Genomic DNA, 19,887 nt, shown 5'->3' on the forward strand with positions numbered 1-19,887 from the left:
ATAAGGAAAGAGATGGAAATACCCTTACCCGTATATCGCTTCCTTGCTCGCCTTGTTCTTGCCTCTTGCTTGGCTCCTTAGCTCTCACAGGAATTGAAGCTCTGATACCATAAAGAGAATGCGTGGGAGAGGGAGAGCTTGAGTTCTTTACAGCAGCAAACACAGACATACAAGAGAGCAAGACGACACAAGAGAGAGATGGATGGTTGAATTTTCTTATATCTTCTTCTCTTCTCTACACCCATAAACTAAAGAGATAAGAGTACATACTACAAGGAAAGTACTTTCCTACTATAACATACAATGGTTAGTTCGTAGTATAAACTTGACTATATGAGTTGACGCTATAGCTATGCCATACTTTAGTAATCCAAATGTGGTGTCACATAGTTTGTCATCCATTGCGGCATTTCAACCATAATCTCACCAACTGTGCTAATGGCATAAGTGTGTAAGCTATCACCCAGGCGGGTCATCAATGTCTGCAACACTAGTTGAGCTTGATATCTCAACATGATTTTTATAAGCAAAATCCTGGTGCTAAACTCTTTATGTTGGAATGGAGACAAAGGAAGTAACCCACACACAAATGCAGCCAGAGATAGAGAGAAATACAATACTCAAAGTAGATTGATGAGAACGAGTGAAGTACAAGTGAAGTGACATGATTTACATACCCACTCATAAGAGTGTGTACACACACTTACGGGAAAACCCTCCTAAGGAGGAAAAAAGTGTCCTTGCCCATTATTAGCCTATGTCCACACATCACTACTATATAAATGGCTACACTTTATTAAAAGAATCTTGATGTTTGAGTATCATAGACCATTATGATCATGGGCGATGATAACCACTGTCCTAAGTTATGAGAATCGGTTGAACCTATTATTTTTGCCTATTTGTAGAATCCTTTGTAACTAATTAAAGTCACTACTTCTTTGAGAAGGTTTGGTGTTTGCAATATGTTTTTGAGAAAAAATGGCGTCACTTCAGAGCTTCAACAACTTTAACAAGTTTGGAAGCTCAGGGGTTTTAGCTCAGAAAATGGTAGCGATCAGTAAACTTGAAGCTGCAAAGTACACCTTTGCAAAGGCAATTGAAGGGTTGCATGTTTATTTTGGCACCAATTTAAGAATTTGCTTTGATCCATGCTTGGCAATAAACAAGAGCCACATGGGATCCAACGCAACTAAGGAGATAATGCCACACGCTCAAAATTTTAAAAGGAGAAATCAAATCCAACCGAACTAAGGAGATAATGCCACAAGCTCAAAATTTTAAAAGGATAAACCAAATCCAAGAGCTCACCTAGAACTCCATTTGGGCTTCCACTTGAGTAGTGTGTGTAAGCAAAACCTTATTATATCCAAATATTGCTGTAAAAACACCATAATGAAGGCGCCTAAGTCTCTTCACACGACCTTATTACAAATGAAGACATTATAATATTATATATAACAAGGTGGTTTTTGGCGCGGCGCTTGTGTACGGAGGTTCAGGCATGATCTTCATTTCGACTGTCTCGAATGGGGAGAGGTAACTGCGATTATTTTTATGCCACGCCCCTTGATTCCCTCCTTATAAAATCATTGTTGCATGATTTCCTACCATTTTTCTCCCCATGCGGGTTACACACCACTGGCTCCTTGTGTACGGTATCGGGGGAGGAGAGAGAGTCAGTCAAAGACCTGAATGGTCCTAATCATATACAAACCGTACAAAATAAATAGAAGATGTCGATCACATCCCTAGAGCTATCCTAACAACGACAAATGAAATGGAAACGTGAAGTTTCGTGAGCATGTGAACATTACCAGAGCTCGCTTTCAAATGACAATTGCTTGTGAGTAAACCTGATTTGAAGCCACTCATGGTAGATAGATTGGATATCATTAACCAAAACTTGAATTCAAAGTTTGATTCTATGATTACCGAGATGGAAGCTATTGAAGATCAATCAATTGGGTCAATCCATGAATCAACACAATGAAGAAGCTATTGAGGATAGAATTGGTGGGATTCGTGGGGTGTGTAAGGTCCCTGCCAAGGGGATCCTTTTGATAGGTAGATAAATCCCCTTGTCTCTTATTAACAACACTTTGATCTCTAAAAAATACAAGGATACAAGCAAACGGAGGGACCGAACTCTATCTTTTTTTTTTGGTAAATTCTGCACATACTGTTCTTGGAGGGCTTTAAGCTTGTGCTTGCTCTTTGTCAAGGCAATGGGGTTACAAAGACGCATGAGAATCTTGTCCTTTTGAGGTGCTCTGTGCTGATCCCATGGCGCGCTCTAAGGAACATGTCTTTAATTTCTCATTGGGTCTCTTGTGACCTCCTCTCAATGGCTGTGGTTTAAAAGATCCTTGGTTTGTTGGCTTCGGTCCTGGAATGCTTAGATACAATTAGGTTGTGATGAGGACTCTCTCTGGTGGGCATCTCTCTCGAGTTGTGCTCTTGTTGCCGTTATGGAAGAATAATGTAAGCACTGTTTGACTATGGTTTCATTCTCTTCTCTGGCCTCTCGTGAGTTTATCTCTATACCTCTCGTATCTTGTGTAGGTTTAGTGCCACACAACTTGTTCTATGAGCCATTGGTGCCACAAGTCTTGATCCTAGTGTTCTATGATCCATTGCAAACCCTTCTCTAAAGATACAATGGAAGTCACCGTTGATTTCATGTTACATTGTGCATTGAAGGACGGGTGTGTTCTATGCTAGAAAATGAATAATTTTGATAATGCAAAGGGATATCTAGAGCACCATCTAGAGCCAAACATGTAAGAATTCATATATTAAAAATACTTCTACCAACTTAAATCATTTGTGGAGTACCAAGGCTAACATGAACCAAATGTTAATGATGACCCCTAGAAAAGCAATGGGAATACAACCAAAATGGCAAGTGACATTCTTGGAGTAGTCATACTTTGTGGAAAGAATACCACTTGCATTGAGGGACAAGAGAATCAACCCTAGTCACATGCCTCTTGCTAGCCAAAAATCTTATCCGACAACTTGGGTTGATTCTTCGGCCCTAGTGCCCTAGGTTGTTGCATTGAGGAACAAGAGAATCAACCCTAGTTACATGCCTCTTGCTAGCCAAAAATTTTATCCGACAACTTGGGTTGATTCTTCGGCCTTGGTGCCCTAGGTTGTTGCAATGGCGGCGGCTCCACTGGCCATAATAAATGTGAACCCCCCTGCACTGCTTGTATTGGGGTCTAACGCTGTGAAGCTTGAAGATACGATGGGCCTTCAGGATGTTCCAAACACTCCAAGGCTCGTGTTTTGGAGCTTGCTGTTGCTATTGAGCCAAAAGCTTTTGACGTAACCACTGTCTCTGCAGCCCTGCCAGTTGTGGTTCTAGGAAGGATAACTCCTTCCTTGACAGGATTGGCGCTTCTCATTCTTGAACTAGACTGGTTAGTCCATATCGAGAATGGATGCCTAGCCTCTTGTGGAGTTTCATTTATAGCAGTTTTCATTTTCTAAAAGTCACTCCCCTTTCATAGTTGGTAGAAAGTTTTTTTTTTGTGTATGTGTGAATGTGATGATCATTGCTTCTAATCTATAATTTTGGTCTACGCAGGCAATGCTAGACTAGAGAGAGAGAGAGAGAGTTGATATATCATATGAGGTTGGTCTTTGCATTTGGGATTGTTATACTCAATGCATGATTTTTTTTCCCCAGAAAAGAGACTTCTATTAAGTATGAAAAATATACAAAAGGGAGATTCCAAACCAAACAAGGGGGAAATCTCAACCAATTAGTTGCCTTGTGCTGCAAACAAGGTCCCATATGAGTGGCAGGGAAAAAGATGCCATGATCCCACTCTCTCATAAACTAGTTGTGCTTTCTTTTTGCAGCCCTTGAAGATCCTTGGATTCTAGCCCAGGTGCCCATGAGGGTGTGGATGATATCACTCCTAGTGTGGATGATATCACTCCCATAGTAGTTAGGAAACGCGTTTCCTATAGGGAAGGGAACATTTCCTTGTAGGAAACACGTTTTTTTCAAGCAAATTTTTTGACTTTTTTTGTTTTTGCCCCAAATCTAATGGTGAAATCTGTGCGACTCTTTTGATAAAGTTTTTTCTGGTTTCCGTGTGCCGCTTTCCCTCATCAAGGCTGATTTATTTTGTATTGTTTATGGGCATTGGGCCATGACTGTGGATTCATCATGATTCATGTGACATGAACACTTCAAACTTATAAGTTTTAACCTATGTAGTGTCACGTATGGGTTTTTTTTTTTTGTGTGGCATGGAATGATGGATGATTGGATCATGGATCATGGATAGTGGACCATGGTCTCTGAATCATGATCATTTGACATTGATGATGGATGATTATATGGTTTTTGTTATTTGTGATTCAAAGACTGTAGGCTTCAAATTGATGTTTCCATGTATTCTATGCATTTAGTGTTATTTTTACATATTTTATACAGTAAATATTTGAAATTTTGTACATGCAAAAACCTGTAGGTAGGAAACTTGTAGGAAACTTTGGGCTAATTTTACGAAACCCGTTTGAAACTTTTAGGAAACCTGTTTTAAACAACCCCCTAACTACTATGATCACTCCTAATCATGCAAATGCATTGTGTATCATAAACCAAAGTGCCCTCAATGGCCTCGGTGCATCTAGCCTTCCAAATATGCTAGGCTGCTATGCTAGCAATAATCTCCCTTGCACTGTCCAACCTTGTGGAGGTGGGACGCATCTTGATCCCTAACCACTTGCTTTGTAAATAATATCATGGAGTTGCCTGGTGCTTGGTGCTGCTGTATGTATGATATTATTTACAAAGTAGGTGGTTAGGCTTTACCTTCTAGAGAAGCCGCTTGAGAAGTAGTTTCAGCTAGTTAGTAGTGTTTGGACACCCAGCTCTATACGGATATTTGAGGGCAATGTGATAAGCAACCTTTTTTACGAGGAAATCGCTTTCTTGAAGAACATGAATGCCTCTATGAAGCGATTGGTTTTTATGTGGTGGTCGAGAAGGGAGGGAGCTCTCTCTAGCTTTGATAGTTGGGCCTTGGGAGATGTTGTAAAGTTCCCGAATATAGACAAGGACAAGAATACATTGTTATTTCAAGGAGCTCCTCAAGATCTATAATGTGATTTTCTTCCCAAGGTTTGTTGCTATATTTTTTCACAAAACAAATTGTCAGTGAAACTCAAGTGAACAGTACCAGAGAGGTTGATGGCTCCTTTCAGTGGTCTATGTGGTTTTCCAATAGCTAGGATGAAATTTCATGGTTTCTTGGTGAATGGATCATCTGACTTTTGAGGCCACACTAACCTCTATTCATAAACTTGGTTAAGCACTGTCAGGCTTGTTCTCTTAATCTTTGCTCAATTTGTGTTGGGACTGGGACTAGGATTTCCTCATCATCCATCAAATTGTGGTTCTCCTCCTCCTCTTCAACCTCACCCACCACCACCACCATGATGGGAAGTCCAATTTTCTTTCATAGTAGAAAGACATGTATTGCCAAGACATGTCTTAACCCTAAGCACCTTTGTGGTGGGAAAAGGAATAAAATCTCGAGAGAGAAGTTTCAAACAGTTCTTCCCAATGTGTTTCAATCTTTGCTTCATGACCTCGAGGCACACCCAATCACCAACATTGTACTTCACATCCCGAACATGTTGATTGGCAAGGTACTTGTAATTGGCTTGTACCTCACTGATCCTCTATGGTACCGACTCCAAAGTTTCAATCTTTGCTTCATGACCTAGAGGCACACCCAATCACCAACATTGTACTTCACATCCCAAACATGTTGATTGGCTTGGTGCTTGTAATTAGCTTGTACCTCACTGATCCTCTATCGTATTGACTCCAAAGTTTGTTCGTAGGTTGCTGTAACCTTTTGTGTTGTATCCATATTCTCAGAAATACTTGTGGTTAAAGACAAACAGTTGACCAAATGGTGCCTCATAGGGAGTCCAGAGAATGTGCCATTCAAAGTGGCACGCACTAAAGGCTGAAACACCTTCCACACTGACTGTTTGTCATGTACATACCACTTCGACATGTTTCATGCTTGCATCGGGACGCTCATAGCATATGGTGGTAGAGGTGATGGCTTACAGATCTCTCGTTCTGCACGATAGGGATGCCTCTTAGCTTGCCTGGTATATCTCATTGTTGCCGAGGCTATGAGCATCTTTCTTCGCTCCACTATTGGAGTTTCTCGTTTGAGTCTAGCTTTGCGCAGCGAGGACAAGCTTTTGGATTCTGAGCTTGTTGATGATACTACAATGTTCATCGAGGCCTCGCACATGTTTATGTTCATCTCGGATTGCATTGGAGGAGTTTTGCCTAGCTGTAGGGGCTCTCATAATTGACAAATCTGTTGGTTTTTGGATTAGTGACTCGCAAAGAGTCAACTGGGGTGCATAGCTCAGGTTTACTTGATTGACAAAGGCTATACTGCCATATATTTGGGGTGTTAAGTTGGGGTTGATATATCACCTGCACAACAGTTTATAGTACTTATGAGCATAAGGAAGAAACTTCTTCATTGGAGTTCTAGGAGATTGGATCTAGCCTCGAGAGCCTTAATGGTTAACCAAGTACTGCTTGCCTTTAGCTTGGTTCGTTGCCTCATGTTGGTGTTCCTCTCGTGGATGCATTGGTCAGTTGCCGAGATTGGTCTATAACTCTCTGCTTAGGTTTGGATGGTGCACTTGACACTCGGGCGAGAGTTGCCTGGGAGATTGATATACATCCCAGATAAGAAAGGGGGCTGAATATTGTAGATCCGGATATGCAATGCAGAACATTGCTTTGCAAGTTAGCTGTCAGAGGCTTCCATCCAAGCACTGAGCCTTGGAAGAATTTCGTTATGTTTCACATCTCCAGATGTATGCTTCATGATGGTGGAGATTGGATGCTTAGTTCACGTTTCATCTTTACTAAGGCAAGGGCATGGGTCACATTCCTTTCTGCATATAGCGACTATTATCAAAGCCTAGAGTAGCATGAGACCTTTTTTGAGACATATCAGAGGATGAGGTTGATAGACAGCCCATTATGTGGAATGCACTCATTAGAGATGAGGTTGGGGGACCTTTTAAAAGTCTTTCTATTAATCAGATACTTGCATCCATCCAACACCTTAGAGGAAGTCTTAGACGGATCGATGAAGCTATACCTCATGAGTGGACTACTGGCACATTTCATGATTGGCATCATCGTAGGTGGCCGGGTGTTCTAGGAAAGGAGTGCCATTACAGGTGTTAGCCTTGCTGGAACATGATGAAGAGGGAGATCATGTTTTTAATTCTATCCAGCCAGGATGGAGATTGATGAGATGTGACACATGAGATTATTCTAGGCACTATCCTTCATCGAGTGAGAGTAGTTAGTCGCTCAAGGAAGCAGTGATATATTGACCCTCCCCTTGATATTGTGATTCATGGGTCTTGGTGCTTATGGCTGTATGGTGGATGTCGTATCAAATACCTTCATTGGGATCCTGGTGAGTGGGATTGGATTGATGCAGCCAATCCAATGAAGGGTCGGCCTTTTTTAAACTACAATGTCCGTGATGCCAAGCTCCTTTTACTTGGACAAATTCAGAGGACTCCTACACTTAGACCGTAGAGGGAGAGTTATGACATTACCCCATTGATTCAAAAGAGATTTTGACATAGACTTTGGCACTCATATAGGGAGGAGCCAGATTTCCCACTTCTTTTGGTTATTCTTACATAGTGGCCTCCCCATTCATCAGTGGAGGACTATTTTTGGTGCAGACCTCTCTTGCCTAAGATTCCGAGTAGCTTCTGAGATAGTACAACATTGCATATGGGGGTGTAGAGCTGCATAGAGGATTTGGGCCTTTATAGCTCAGCTTATGGGCATACTGAGGAGAAATACCATCTATGTTGCTTGGGGTGCTATTGCTTGGCTCACTCAATGTGGTCCACATATATTTTTGAGGGCAGGGATGTGGACACCGCCTTATTGATATGCAGAGGTGTGGCCCTACGTTGCATGCTAATGATATTCCTCATACACAGTATACACCACCTCTGTAGAGGATTGATACCACTTGGGAGATCATTGCCAGCACCACAGCTTGGTAGATTTGGAGGGCCAGATGCACAAAGGATCTAGAGGGCATACATATATACTACACCAAGTGCATTTGTACTATATGGGGAGATATTATTCAAACTCTTATGGTCACATGGGCTCAGATTACTACATTTAGTGCATTTGTACTATATGGGGAGATATTATTCAAACTCTTATGGCCACATGGGCTCATATACAAGGACCATCCAGATCTGTGCAAGCAAAGCGCACAATTTTCATGAGGTAGTGGGATCACGGGATCTATTTCTCATTGATCCCCACAGGACTCTCTTGGCACTAGATTGGTTGCGATCACCATACATACGGGGATGAGGATTCTTTGCTCTGCTTCTAGCCGTGATTTTGTATGGTCTGTTATGTAAAAAAAAAGTCCGGTAGAATCTAGGTTAAACCTTCTTTATAAAAACAAGGTGTTGATGTCATGAGCCATGCTTCTTAGACATGACATTTGCTATGTAGATTGTGTGGTTTTGGTAAGCTGATCCCACATGGAAACATATGATTTGTATGGATGGTATGCCAGTGGAGATATCACAGTTGAAGTGGACAATTCTTTGAAACAATTATTTTGAGTTGACCCTGCATGATTTTGAAGCGTGTATCAATCTGCATGGTTGAGATCCCTGAGAACTCAAAAAGCAAAGCAAAATAAGTATTTCTATTGTAAAACCTATATAGAGGCATGCGAGGGTCACTAAGCACCTCTAGGGAATCAAAGCCAACAGACGGGCAACATGAGATTCTGAAGCAGCTGTGATTGCTTCTGGCCAGTTTGGATGTTTTTGGACCTTATTTGACAAGTAATGAGCAGAATTGACCAATTGGCTATTAATCGAAAAAGCGGACAAGAGGAGCTATAAACAGTCTATGAAGATGAGGGAATTGAAGACATGCTTTGTTTGAAGGTAGTGCAAGATTCTCTTCACTGTTGACCATCTCGCATTTGATTGATTGGCTGGAGTTGCGGTGTGTGACCAGCCTGGTTCTTCCAGTCCCTAGTGTTGTGTACAGTGTGCTTGAATAGCATCTGTTGAATGGATTTCAATTTTTTGATTATAATTACATCATGCAAGGCACTGTTTTGACAACTGCTTGTGCATTGGGACTATTTCTTGTTCTTGAATTTCAATAATGAAAGGTGCTTAAAGCATGCACTCACAGGGAAGTTAACTACAGATGCTCCCCTGTTTTTTGAGATGCATGCTATGATGAATGTTGTATGATGCCTGTTTCTTTGCATTCCTTGAAACCTTTTTTCAGGTTATATGCACACATGGCCTAGTAGAAAATGAGATGGGATACTACCGTATTGGAACCCACTTAAGACTGAAGCCCTCTTCTAGGCCATCGTCTGCCTTACATGTCGATGCAGCAAATTCTAGCCTTCGAGTAGATCTAAGGCATGCTGGTGGAGGCCCTCCCAGAAATCATGGTGATCAGATTGTTTTCCATTTTGACAGCATTATTCAGGTATGTTCTCTCAGGTGAAGACGTTCTGTTGATTGGATCTTTCTTAACATTGTGTTTCCTGAATTTTGATCATTGTGTAGAATACTTCTGACTGCACTTCATGCTACCTATATCTCTTTATGGTGGGAAAAGATAATCATTAGTGTTGGAATTTCAGGAAGAAGGTTCTTGAATTTTTGTGTCAATATTTTTCGGGATTTTTTTTTTGTATGAACCAAAAAAGTGGTTTTCATCTTACACGTACGCATGCACATGTGCAACGCAGGCATGCAACATGCACATCCGCCCGCTTGCATGCCTGCATGCACAGTCACATACACATGCACACTTATGTGTATATTCAAGTTTGCATTCATAACATTTTTGTCCACTGTGTGTGTAGAGTACAAGCCAGGAAGCTACTTTTAATGACTGTGCATTGAAGGTAGTGGAAGATGTCTTGTGTGGATATAATGGAACCATTTTGGCATATGGCCAGTCTGGATCTGGGAAGACATTTACCATGTCTGGTGATCCTAAGGTTAGTAATGCCCCTTTTTATTTTGCACTATGTGTGCCCTAGTCATTCTTTAGTATGATTTTTAAAGGTAACAACTCAAGTTTGTGTTACTCCGAATTCTTTTGATATAGAGTGCTTTGCACGAAGGAATCATACCAAGAGCAATACACCGAATATTTACTGAAAAGTCTGCAAGACCGGAGTCAGAAACCTCCATATATGTGTCTTATCTTGAAGTTTACAATGAGGTACTACTTTCGAGTTGTTTTTCTGAGCTATATACATATCCATACGTACTACTTTCAAGTCCTTTTTCTGAGATACATACATAGAGAGAGAGAAAGAAAGAAAGACAGTTATATTAATGTCTTCAAAAGATCTATGAGACCAAAATGATGTGTACATAGTGTCCATGAATCTTGTCATGGATGAAATAACAGGAAACAACAGTAAATTAAAACTGAAAACTGAAAGCTAAGATCTCAAACTCTGAGATTATACAAGATGAAAAATCTAAATTCTACTATGCCAGGTATAGGGTACAATAAGTGATGGGATATGAAAGAACTGAATAAAAACAGTAAATCAACCTTGTATGTCAGGCAAGGGCCCATTCAAGATGTCCATCATGGGTGATACAAGGCTAGAGATGCCGATAGTCTGCTGTGAGGATGAGGTTGCTGGATGGCGGGCTAGGATTTTCTGACTCCAGTGTTGATGAGCTGGGGGTGGTCGAGGTTCAACGGGATGAGGGCGTCTAGCTCTCTGGAGTGTGCGTGCCCGATCTGATGTGACTTCGGTAGGCCTGCTGTGAGAGAGAGAGAAATGAAATGATTTATTAACGTCTCTAAGAGGCCATAATGGCCTATGAGACCAAAACTGAGAGTACATCTGAAGTTGGTGTCTCATCAAAGAGAACAACTAAATGAGACTAAAAAGTCCAATAAACTGATTGTCCTACAGTTATAAGAACAGAACTCTGTTAGGGTGCTCTGTCTAGGTACATCATGGCTCGGCTTCCTGTCTGCCAAGAGGGTCTCTCTGTGTCTCCTGAGCTCAAGTAGAAACAATCCCAGGCATCTCTGATCCTCAAACTCCATGACCCTGCGTAACGGCCCAAAACCCTCTCGGAAGAGGCAGTGATATCTCCCTCGGATCTCATAATAGACTGTACATTGGCAAATGTAGTGTTCCTTTGTCTCTACCTCCTAGTAGCATAGCTGAGAAATGCGGTCATCCAAGATCTGATGCACATATCGCCCTGTCTCAATCCACAGCTGGTGCAACATAGAGCCATATAGTTTGGCCAAGTAATGACCAATCATGATCGTCCTGTAGTTGCTTGGTACCATGGGGTCCCCACTCTTAAAGAGTGGTACAATGATATGCTCTTTCCAGCTTGTTGGGAAGCCCTCACAAATGGCACGATTAAACACATGTACGATGAGCAGAGCCAAAGTGTCTCGTGCATATGAGAAGTGCTCTCCAACTAGCCCATCATGATCCTGTGCCTTTCCATTCTGTAACCTGTCTATCGCATCTAGCACCATCCGCATAGTAAAAAAGGTGCTGCTAGCCGGTCTAGCTCCCAGTGGAGGGGGGTGGGGGGCTGTCCTGGTGCATCATATAGCTCTCTAGCATAAGTATGCCATGCCTCAGGTGCAGTAATCGGAGTACCAGGCTGTCTCTCCTGAAACATCTTCCATGCCCTCTTGCTGTCCTTCCCCAGGAAGAGTTGGTAGATCTCCTCCTCTAGCTTAGCCAGATAGGCTCGTTTCTTCCTCCGCACAGCCGAAAGATCATCCTGGCCTGTCTATGCGTGTGAGACCCAATGGCAATCTCACGCTGTAGCTGTGCTCGCGTCTCACGACACTCATCATCATACCAACTGTTTTGTGGGGCAGTGCTGCGGGGGTGGGTGGAAGGGATCATAGTGCAGGGAAACGCATATGAGGCGGATGCATGTAGTACGCCTGCCAATCCTCTCGTGATCTTGTCCAGAGGGCTATGCGGGTCTAAAGCGAACAAGCCATTAGATACTGCATCTCGGTAAACCCCAACTATCTCATGTGTAGCCAGGGGACATGATTCCTTCCCTCAGTCTTTTGCGGTAGGCATTTGGTGCCTTCGTGGGGGTGTGAAAGGTTGTCTCTCTCAAAATACGCAGCGGAAATGATAACCAAATCTGAGACCACAAGAGCAAGTAGAGTGCAGAAAATAGATAGCACAAGAGAAGTAGAGAGATAGGCGTGTAACTCTTCTCTATACACAAGATCCTGAGGAAAAAACTGAATGAATACAATGTGGGGGCAATGGGGCCTATTTATGGCTGTGAAATCAACCCTAGGGAGCTGGAGTGTCGCCTGAGCGTAGCCTGAGGTAGAGACTTCGTGACGAGGTCCGCCGCATTGTCCTCCGTCGAACAATAAAGTAGCAAGATGTCACCAGCCAAGATCTTCTCATGTACAAAGTGATACTGTATCTCTATGTGCTTGGTTCGGGCATGGAAGACCGGGTTCCGAGCAATAGCTATACAACTCTGGTTATCACACTGTGGACTCCTTCTGTGGAAACCCAATCTCGCCTAGCAGCCTCCGCAACCACACAACCTCGCAAGCAGCACCACAAGCAGCCCGGTACTCTGCCTCTGTTGAAGATAGGGCAATAGTTGGCTGCCTCTTACTGCTCCAAGAAACTGCTCCTGAGCCGAGGGTAAAATTGTAACCTGAAGTAGATCTCCTCGCGTGTCTGGATCTCCTCCCCAATCTGAGTCACTCCAACCTTGGAGTCTGACTCCATCCCCTCCTGTGTAAAAGAGTCCTAGATCCTTCGTACTCTGCAGATACCGCAAGATCCGTACTCCTGCGTCCCAATGAGACTTCAATGGCGTCTGCATAAAAGAGCTCAACAGCCCCACGGAGAAGCTCAAGTCCAATCTGGTGTTCGCAACCAAATCAATGAACCAACCAACTTCCGATACTGCGAGGCATCAACCGGCTCACAAGGATCATTAACGGTTAACTTTGTGTTTGGGTCCATCGGCGAAGTAATAGGCTTGCAGTTGTCCATCCCAAAGGTCTCAAGCAACTCATGAACATACTGTTGCTGAGAGAAAAAACCCCCTCTGGGTCTGCCAGATCTCCAATCCCAAAAAGAAGTGGAGTAAGCCTAAGTTGGTCATCTCAAACTACGGCCGGTGAGAATGAGATCATCCACATAAAGGATGATAATCGTAACCATGCCGCGTTCCCGAAAGAGATACAGGTAAGGATCTGCAACCGATCTCTGAAATCGAGTCCGAACAAAGAAGGAATCAATCTTCTGATTCCAAGCCCTGGGAGCCTGCTTAAGACCATACAAGGCCTTACGTAACCTGTAAACCATCCCTTCTGATCTTGGAACAACAAAGCCTGGAGGCTGCTCAACATACACCTCCTCTTGTAGGTCACCATTAAGGAACGCAGATTTTACATCCATTTGATACACGGGCCACCTCTGAGAAGAAGCAAGGGCAAGAACGGTCCAAATCGTGGTCATCCGTGCTGTCGGTGCAAAGGTATCCTCGTAGTCGATGCGTGGCCGCTGAGCATAACCTTTAGCCACAAGTCTGGCTTTGTGTTTGTCCACCGACCCATCTGACGCATATTTGGTCTTAAAGACCCATTTGTTGGGGTAAAGGCGTTATGCCCACCCTTATAGTGTGTACAAGCCCATAAGTTATAGTACATAGTACACTTAGTACTTTTAATGTACTAAGTGCACTATGTGTACTAGTGCAATATACATGTGTGATAGGGGAGTCACACACTCATGCTTTTGGTGAGTTGACTTATCCCCACAACTCTCTCTCTCTCTCTCTCCCTTGCTTCTCTGTGTATGTCTCCCACATGACCTAACCCTAAGGGGCTTTTGCCCAATTTCTGTTCGGAACTGTTGTATGCAGTGTTCGGGACTGTTAAAGTCTGATTTTCACTCATTTGGACAGCCAGGAGAGCATTTATTGCTACTGTACGTGCTGGTACAGATTTGGCACAGCTTTGTGCATGTTTTTGGCATGGCTGTACACTGTTTTGAGTGACCAAAAGATTCAATTTCAGCTGCTGAAATTGCCGGTACAGGTTTGGTACATCATTTGTAAGCACTTGGTACTGTTGTACAGTACTTTGGAAGGGCAAAAGAGCACATTTAAGGTGCTGTCCAAAATCTGCAGCAACCAGATTTTGGTGTTTTCATCACAAAAAGTGGGAGAAAAGTTGCAATCTTGCTTCCGCAGTGGGAGATAAAGCTTGGGAGAACATTTGTGAGCACTTTGTGTGCTTTGGGTGCAGTGTTTGCACATCTTGGGTGCAGTGTTTGCACATTTGCAGGGAGTCAGGCATTGACAGGTTGCATTTTGCTATGGCAACCACAGGTGAGAGCTCTTCATTGCTTCACATCAAGAAGCTTGAAGGCTCGCATAACTATGATATTTGGCAAACCCAGTGCTACAATGTGTTGCTCCAGAAAAAGCAGCACAAACCTATCAAAGAAAGGGGTGTAATGCCCGCTTCTCTTACTGCTGAAGAGTGGGAAGATATGAATGAGCTGGCAAGATCTACTATCATGTTGTCTGTGTCAGACTCATTACTTTTCAGCATTCGTGAAGAGAAGACAGCTTGGGGAATGTGGCAGAGATTGCAGGACTTGTATGCCCAACAAAGTGCCTCAAGCAAAGTGTATTGGTTGAAGAAACTCATAGGTCTTCAGATGAAGGAAGGGGCTTCTATGACAGCCCATCTCAATGAGTTTAATGGTATTGTCAGCCAGGTCATTAATCAAAAGTTGGCAATGGACGATGAGTTCAAAGCCACTTTTCTGTTATGCACTTTGCCAGAGAGTTGGGACACATTTAGGACAGCCACTAGCAATTCGAATGCTATGCTGTCATATGCAGATGTTGAGGGTGCTCTTCTTCAAGAAGAGATGAACAGGAAGAACAACTCTGTTGGAAAGTCCAATGCAATGAATGCACGTGGGAGATCCCAACAAAGGGGGAAAAGCCAAGAAAGGGGAAGGAGCAAGTCTCGCTCCAAAAAGGATTTGGAATGCCATTATTGTGGCAAGAAGGGACACATTAAAAAGCAATGCTACAAATGGAAAAATGATCAAAAAGAAAAGGGAAAAGGCAAAGACAAAGAGAAAGACGAAGCCAAAGATGTAAAGCCAAAGGGCAAAAGTGGAGTCAAGATTGAAGAAATCAATGTGTCACATGCAGGTGGCAGTGAGGATGAGGTCCTATTTACTTCTTCACTTGATGCCCATTCACTTCTTACAGGTGGTCATGGTATGCACTCATGGATCATTGATTCAGGTGCCTCCTTTCATGTCACAGGTTGCAGAGACTTGTTTGTCAGGTATACTGCTGGCAATGAAGGAGTGGTTTATTTGGGTGATAACCATGCATGCAAGATACTTGGCAGAGGTGATGTGAGGCTTGTGTTTTCAGATGGCTCACAGCTTATGCTCCATGATGTCAGGCATGTGCCTGAGATCAAAAAGAATCTGCTTTCTACTGGACAGCTTGATGATGCTGATTATGTTACCACATTTGGTAGTGGAAAGTGGAAAATTAGTAAGGGCTCACTGGTTGTTGCCAGAGGCTCTAAGGTGGACACTCTTTATTTCATGCATGCAGGTGTTTGTCACCATGCTAATGTAAATGCAACCGAGCTGCCGGAAATCTCTATGTGGCATAGCCGGTTGGGACACATGAGTGTCAAAGGAATGGAGCAATTGTCTCGTTTGGGTTACTTGCCTTCTCTAAAGTTTTCAAGTTTTCAGTTTTGTGAGCATTGCATATATGGTAGGCAACTACAGTGCCCCCACAAGAAAGCTCTTGGACAAAAAGATGCTCAGTTAGAGCTTGTGCATACAGATGTATGTGAGATGCCTCAGCTTTCTTTGGGAGGGGCAAAATATTTTGTCTTTTATAGATGATGCCACACGCAAGGTGTGGGTTTATCCTCTTCGTTTGAAGAGTGATACATTCTCAGTGTTTCAGAAGTTTGTTGCTCTTGTTGAGAATCAAACTGGCAAAACACTGAAGGCTTTGCGTTCCGACAATGGTGGAGAGTATATGTCCAAACAGTTTCAGGACTTTTGTGATGCTAAAGGCATCAAGAGGGAGCTGTCTACTCCTTATGATCCTCCACAAAACGGGACAGCAGAGAGGATGAACAGGACCATTCAGGAGAAGGTCCGTTCTATGTTGTCACATGCTGCATTACCTCATGGTTTTTGGGCTGAAGCTGTTATGACAGCCGTTCACCTTATAAACAGGTCACCTAACACGAGGCTTGGTGGGAAAGTGCCAGAAGAAGTATGGACAGGGAAGCCTCCGTCATACAAGCACTTGAGAGTGTTTGGTTGCGTTGCGTACGTGCACATACGCAGGGAAATGCGCACCAAACTTGATCCTAAGTCTCACAAATGCATATTCCTAGGATATGGTGACAGAGGTGAAATGGGGTATAGACTTTGGGATCCCATAAATAGAAAGATCATACGCAGCAATGATGTCATTTTTGATGAAACATGCATGTATAAGGAGCCTGCAAGGCAACAGGAGCCTGGCAGAGTCATCTTTGATGATGATGGACATCATGGACAACAACAAAGGGCTGTAAATCAGCCATTACAGCAGGAAAACCAGCCCTTAAATGGTGCTGAAAATGGTCCAAATGGACAGCCAGATATGGCAGAAGATATCCCTATGGATATACCACAGTTAGAAGAGATACCGGGCATGATATTTCAGCCTTATGGCATGGAACAGGAGCCACCAATGGGTGATATGCAGGCTGGACAGCAACCTGCAAATGATGGTCATTGGGTACGGAGGTCCACTAGACCCTCCAGAGCCCCTGACAGGTTTGTTCCAGGGGTTGACTACTTGATGCTCACTGACTGTGGGGAGCCCTCATGTTATAAAGAGGCTTTACAGAGGGCAGACAAGGCTCTATGGGAGCGTGCCATGAAGTCAGAGATGGATTCTCTGCATAAAAATGGAACTTGGAAGTTGGTGCATTTGCCTGGAGGCAAGAAAGTTTTGCCATGCAAGTGGGTATACAGGCTCAAAGTTGCATCAGATGCAAAGCCAAGATACAAAGCCAGGTTAGTGGCTAAGGGCTTTAAGCAGGAATATGGTGTGGACTTTGAGGAGATCTTCTCTCCAGTGGTCAAAATGACCACACTTAGAGCTGTGTTGGCTTTGGTTGCGCATGATGATCTGGACTTGATTCAGATGGATGTGAAGACTGCTTTTCTTCACGGTGATCTCCATGAGGAGATATATATGCAGCAGCCAGAGGGTTATGCAATAAGTGGAAAGGAGAAGCTTGTATGCAAGCTGAAAAAGAGTCTTTATGGGCTCAAACAGGCACCAAGAGAATGGTATCATAAATTTGATACATTCATGAAATCTCAGAAATTCAGGAGAAGTGACTTTTGTACACCAAGAAAGCTTTGGATGGCAGTCTATTGATTCTCATTTTGTATGTTGATGATATGTTGATTGCCGGGAAATCTCGTAAAGAGATGGATTCATTGAAAAAGAGGCTGCATGAAACCTTTGATATGAAGGATTTGGGTGATGCTAATCACATCTTGGGTATGCGGATACTTCGGGACAGAAATCAGCATGTGTTGTATTTGTCTCAGAAGGAATACATTGGCAAAGTCTTGCAGAGGTTCAATATGGACGGGGGGAAGAAAGCTAGTACTCCTTTGCCTCCATATGTGAAACTCAGTGCTATGGACAGCCCTCAGTCAGATAGAGACAGGGCTGATATGGCCAAGATTCCGTATGCTTCAGCTTGTGGCAGTCTCATGTATGCCATGGTTGGTACTAGGCCGGACATTGCATTTGCAGTGGGAGTGGTTTCTAGATACATGGCCAACCCTGGCAAGAAGCATTGGGAAGCAGTGAAAGGTGTCATGAGATACCTGAAGGGCACACAGGATTTGTGCATTTGCTTTGGCAAACAGGATGCATTAGTGCATGGTTACACGGATTCTGATTATGCTGGTCATCCAGATAACCGGAAGTCTACTACCGGTTATGTGTTTACATTCACAGGAGGTGCTGTGTCATGGATATCCAGGATGCAGAAGTGCACAACCTTATCTACTACAGAGGCCGAGTATATTGCAGCCACAGAGGCTTGCAAGGAGGCATTATGGCTATCTCGGTTAGTGGTTGATTTGGGTTATACAGGGGATATTCCATTGTTGCATTGTGACAGTCAGAGTGCCATTCAGTTGGCAAAGAACCCTGTTTTTCATGCAAAAACAAAGCATGTGGATGTGAAGTATCACTTCATCAGAGAGGTGATAGAGAACAAGCAAATTCAGCTTGTTAAGATTCACACGGATGACAACCCGGCTGATCTGTTGACAAAGAGTTTGCCTCCGGAGCGGTTTGCTCATTGCATACACTTGATGGGCATTGGATGAGGCCAGTTTCAGCCTTGATATGGCCTTGTATATTATCATGTACATGCTGATTTTTTCTTTTCCTTTACTTAAGGGCACTTTGCCTTTAAGTGGGAGGTTGTTGGGGTAAAGGCGTTATGCCCACCCTTATAGTGTGTACAAGCCCATAAGTTATAGTACATAGTACACTTAGTACTTTTAATGTACTAAGTGCACTATGTGTACTAGTGCAATATACATGTGTGATAGGGGAGTCACACACTCATGCTTTTGGTGAGTTGACTTATCCCCACAACTCTCTCTCTCTCTCTCTCTCTCCCTTGCTTCTCTGTGTATGTCTCCCACATGACCTAACCCTAAACTCTGTTTCTCCCATCACCATTTGACACCAATGACTGACCGTTTTCACGGCCTCGGTACCAACTCCCATGTGTTGGTTCTTCTCGATGGCATCAAGTTCCACCTGCATGGCTTTCCTCCAGGTATCCTGTGAGAGGGCTTCCTTGACGGAAGTGGGCTCCTTGTCCCGCATAATACGAGACATTAGAGCATAGTTTACCTGAAGAAGCTCCGCTGTATTGCTTTTGTCTCGGACTCTGTGTGATCTTCGAGGGCCGTCCTCTGTGGTCCACTCGGAGGGTAACTCCGTGACACCTGACTCCCGAAGGGTGTCCAACAACCACCTAGGTACTCGAACAGATTGTGGAGCCTCCTGCTGTTGCGGGGGCTCTACTCCAGCTGCGGGTTCAACCTCCTGTGTTGACTGAGGGTGATCAACTGGAGCAATGGTCTGGGAATCATCATCAGACTCTTCTGGATCTCCAAGAAGTGGCGGCTCCTCGACAGTGGGGTGGATACTGGAACATGCTCATCAAAGACCACATCTCGGCTGACAACAATCTCATTCCTGTCTGGATCATACCATCTGTATCCCTTGGAAAGAGAATTATACCCCACGAATATAAGCTTGTGGGACTTGGAGTCAAGCTTCCCCCTCTGCTTCTTCAGAATATGTACATAACGCATCACTCCCAAAAACACGGAAGTGCGAGACATCAGGTTTCCTGCCAAAGTATGCCTCAAACGGAGTCATATTAGGTACTGAAGTCGTTGGAGACCGGTTGAGGGTATGGACAGCCGTTGCCACAGCCTCTCCCCAAAGTGGACGAGGAAGATCACGATGCTCCAGTATGGTCCTCGCCATCTCCACCATAGTCCTGTTTTTGCGTTCTACAACTCCATTCTCTGAAGGTGATCCGGTATTGGCCAGTTCCCTCTTGATGCCATGGTCTGCACAAAATCTGAGAAATACAGTTGAGGA

The 19,887-nt window shown here is 43.5% G+C and overlaps 1 protein-coding gene across 8 annotated transcripts in view; it reads left to right on the plus strand.

Moving 5' to 3' along the window:
• The first annotated feature begins 1,392 nt into the window (after positions 1-1,392).
• LOC147621564 (kinesin-like protein KLP1) overlaps positions 1,393-19,887 on the plus strand; it is a 115,788-nt gene continuing 97,293 nt past the window's right edge. For all 8 annotated transcript variants that reach the window (XM_086824328.1, XM_086824329.1, XM_086824332.1 and 5 more), the window contains exons 1-4: positions 1,393-1,539; positions 9,386-9,595; positions 9,978-10,115; positions 10,226-10,342. In XM_086824328.1, the coding sequence (XP_086680454.1) occupies positions 9,419-9,595; positions 9,978-10,115; positions 10,226-10,342 (432 nt within the window). In that variant the 5' untranslated portion in view covers positions 1,393-1,539; positions 9,386-9,418. The remainder of the gene's footprint in view (positions 1,540-9,385; positions 9,596-9,977; positions 10,116-10,225; positions 10,343-19,887) is intronic.

The sequence above is a fragment of the Cibotium barometz genome, chromosome 30 (genome assembly GCF_041138505.1).
Source record: "Cibotium barometz isolate CiBa-2024 chromosome 30, ASM4113850v1, whole genome shotgun sequence".
Classification (NCBI taxonomy): domain Eukaryota; kingdom Viridiplantae; phylum Streptophyta; class Polypodiopsida; order Cyatheales; family Cibotiaceae; genus Cibotium; species Cibotium barometz.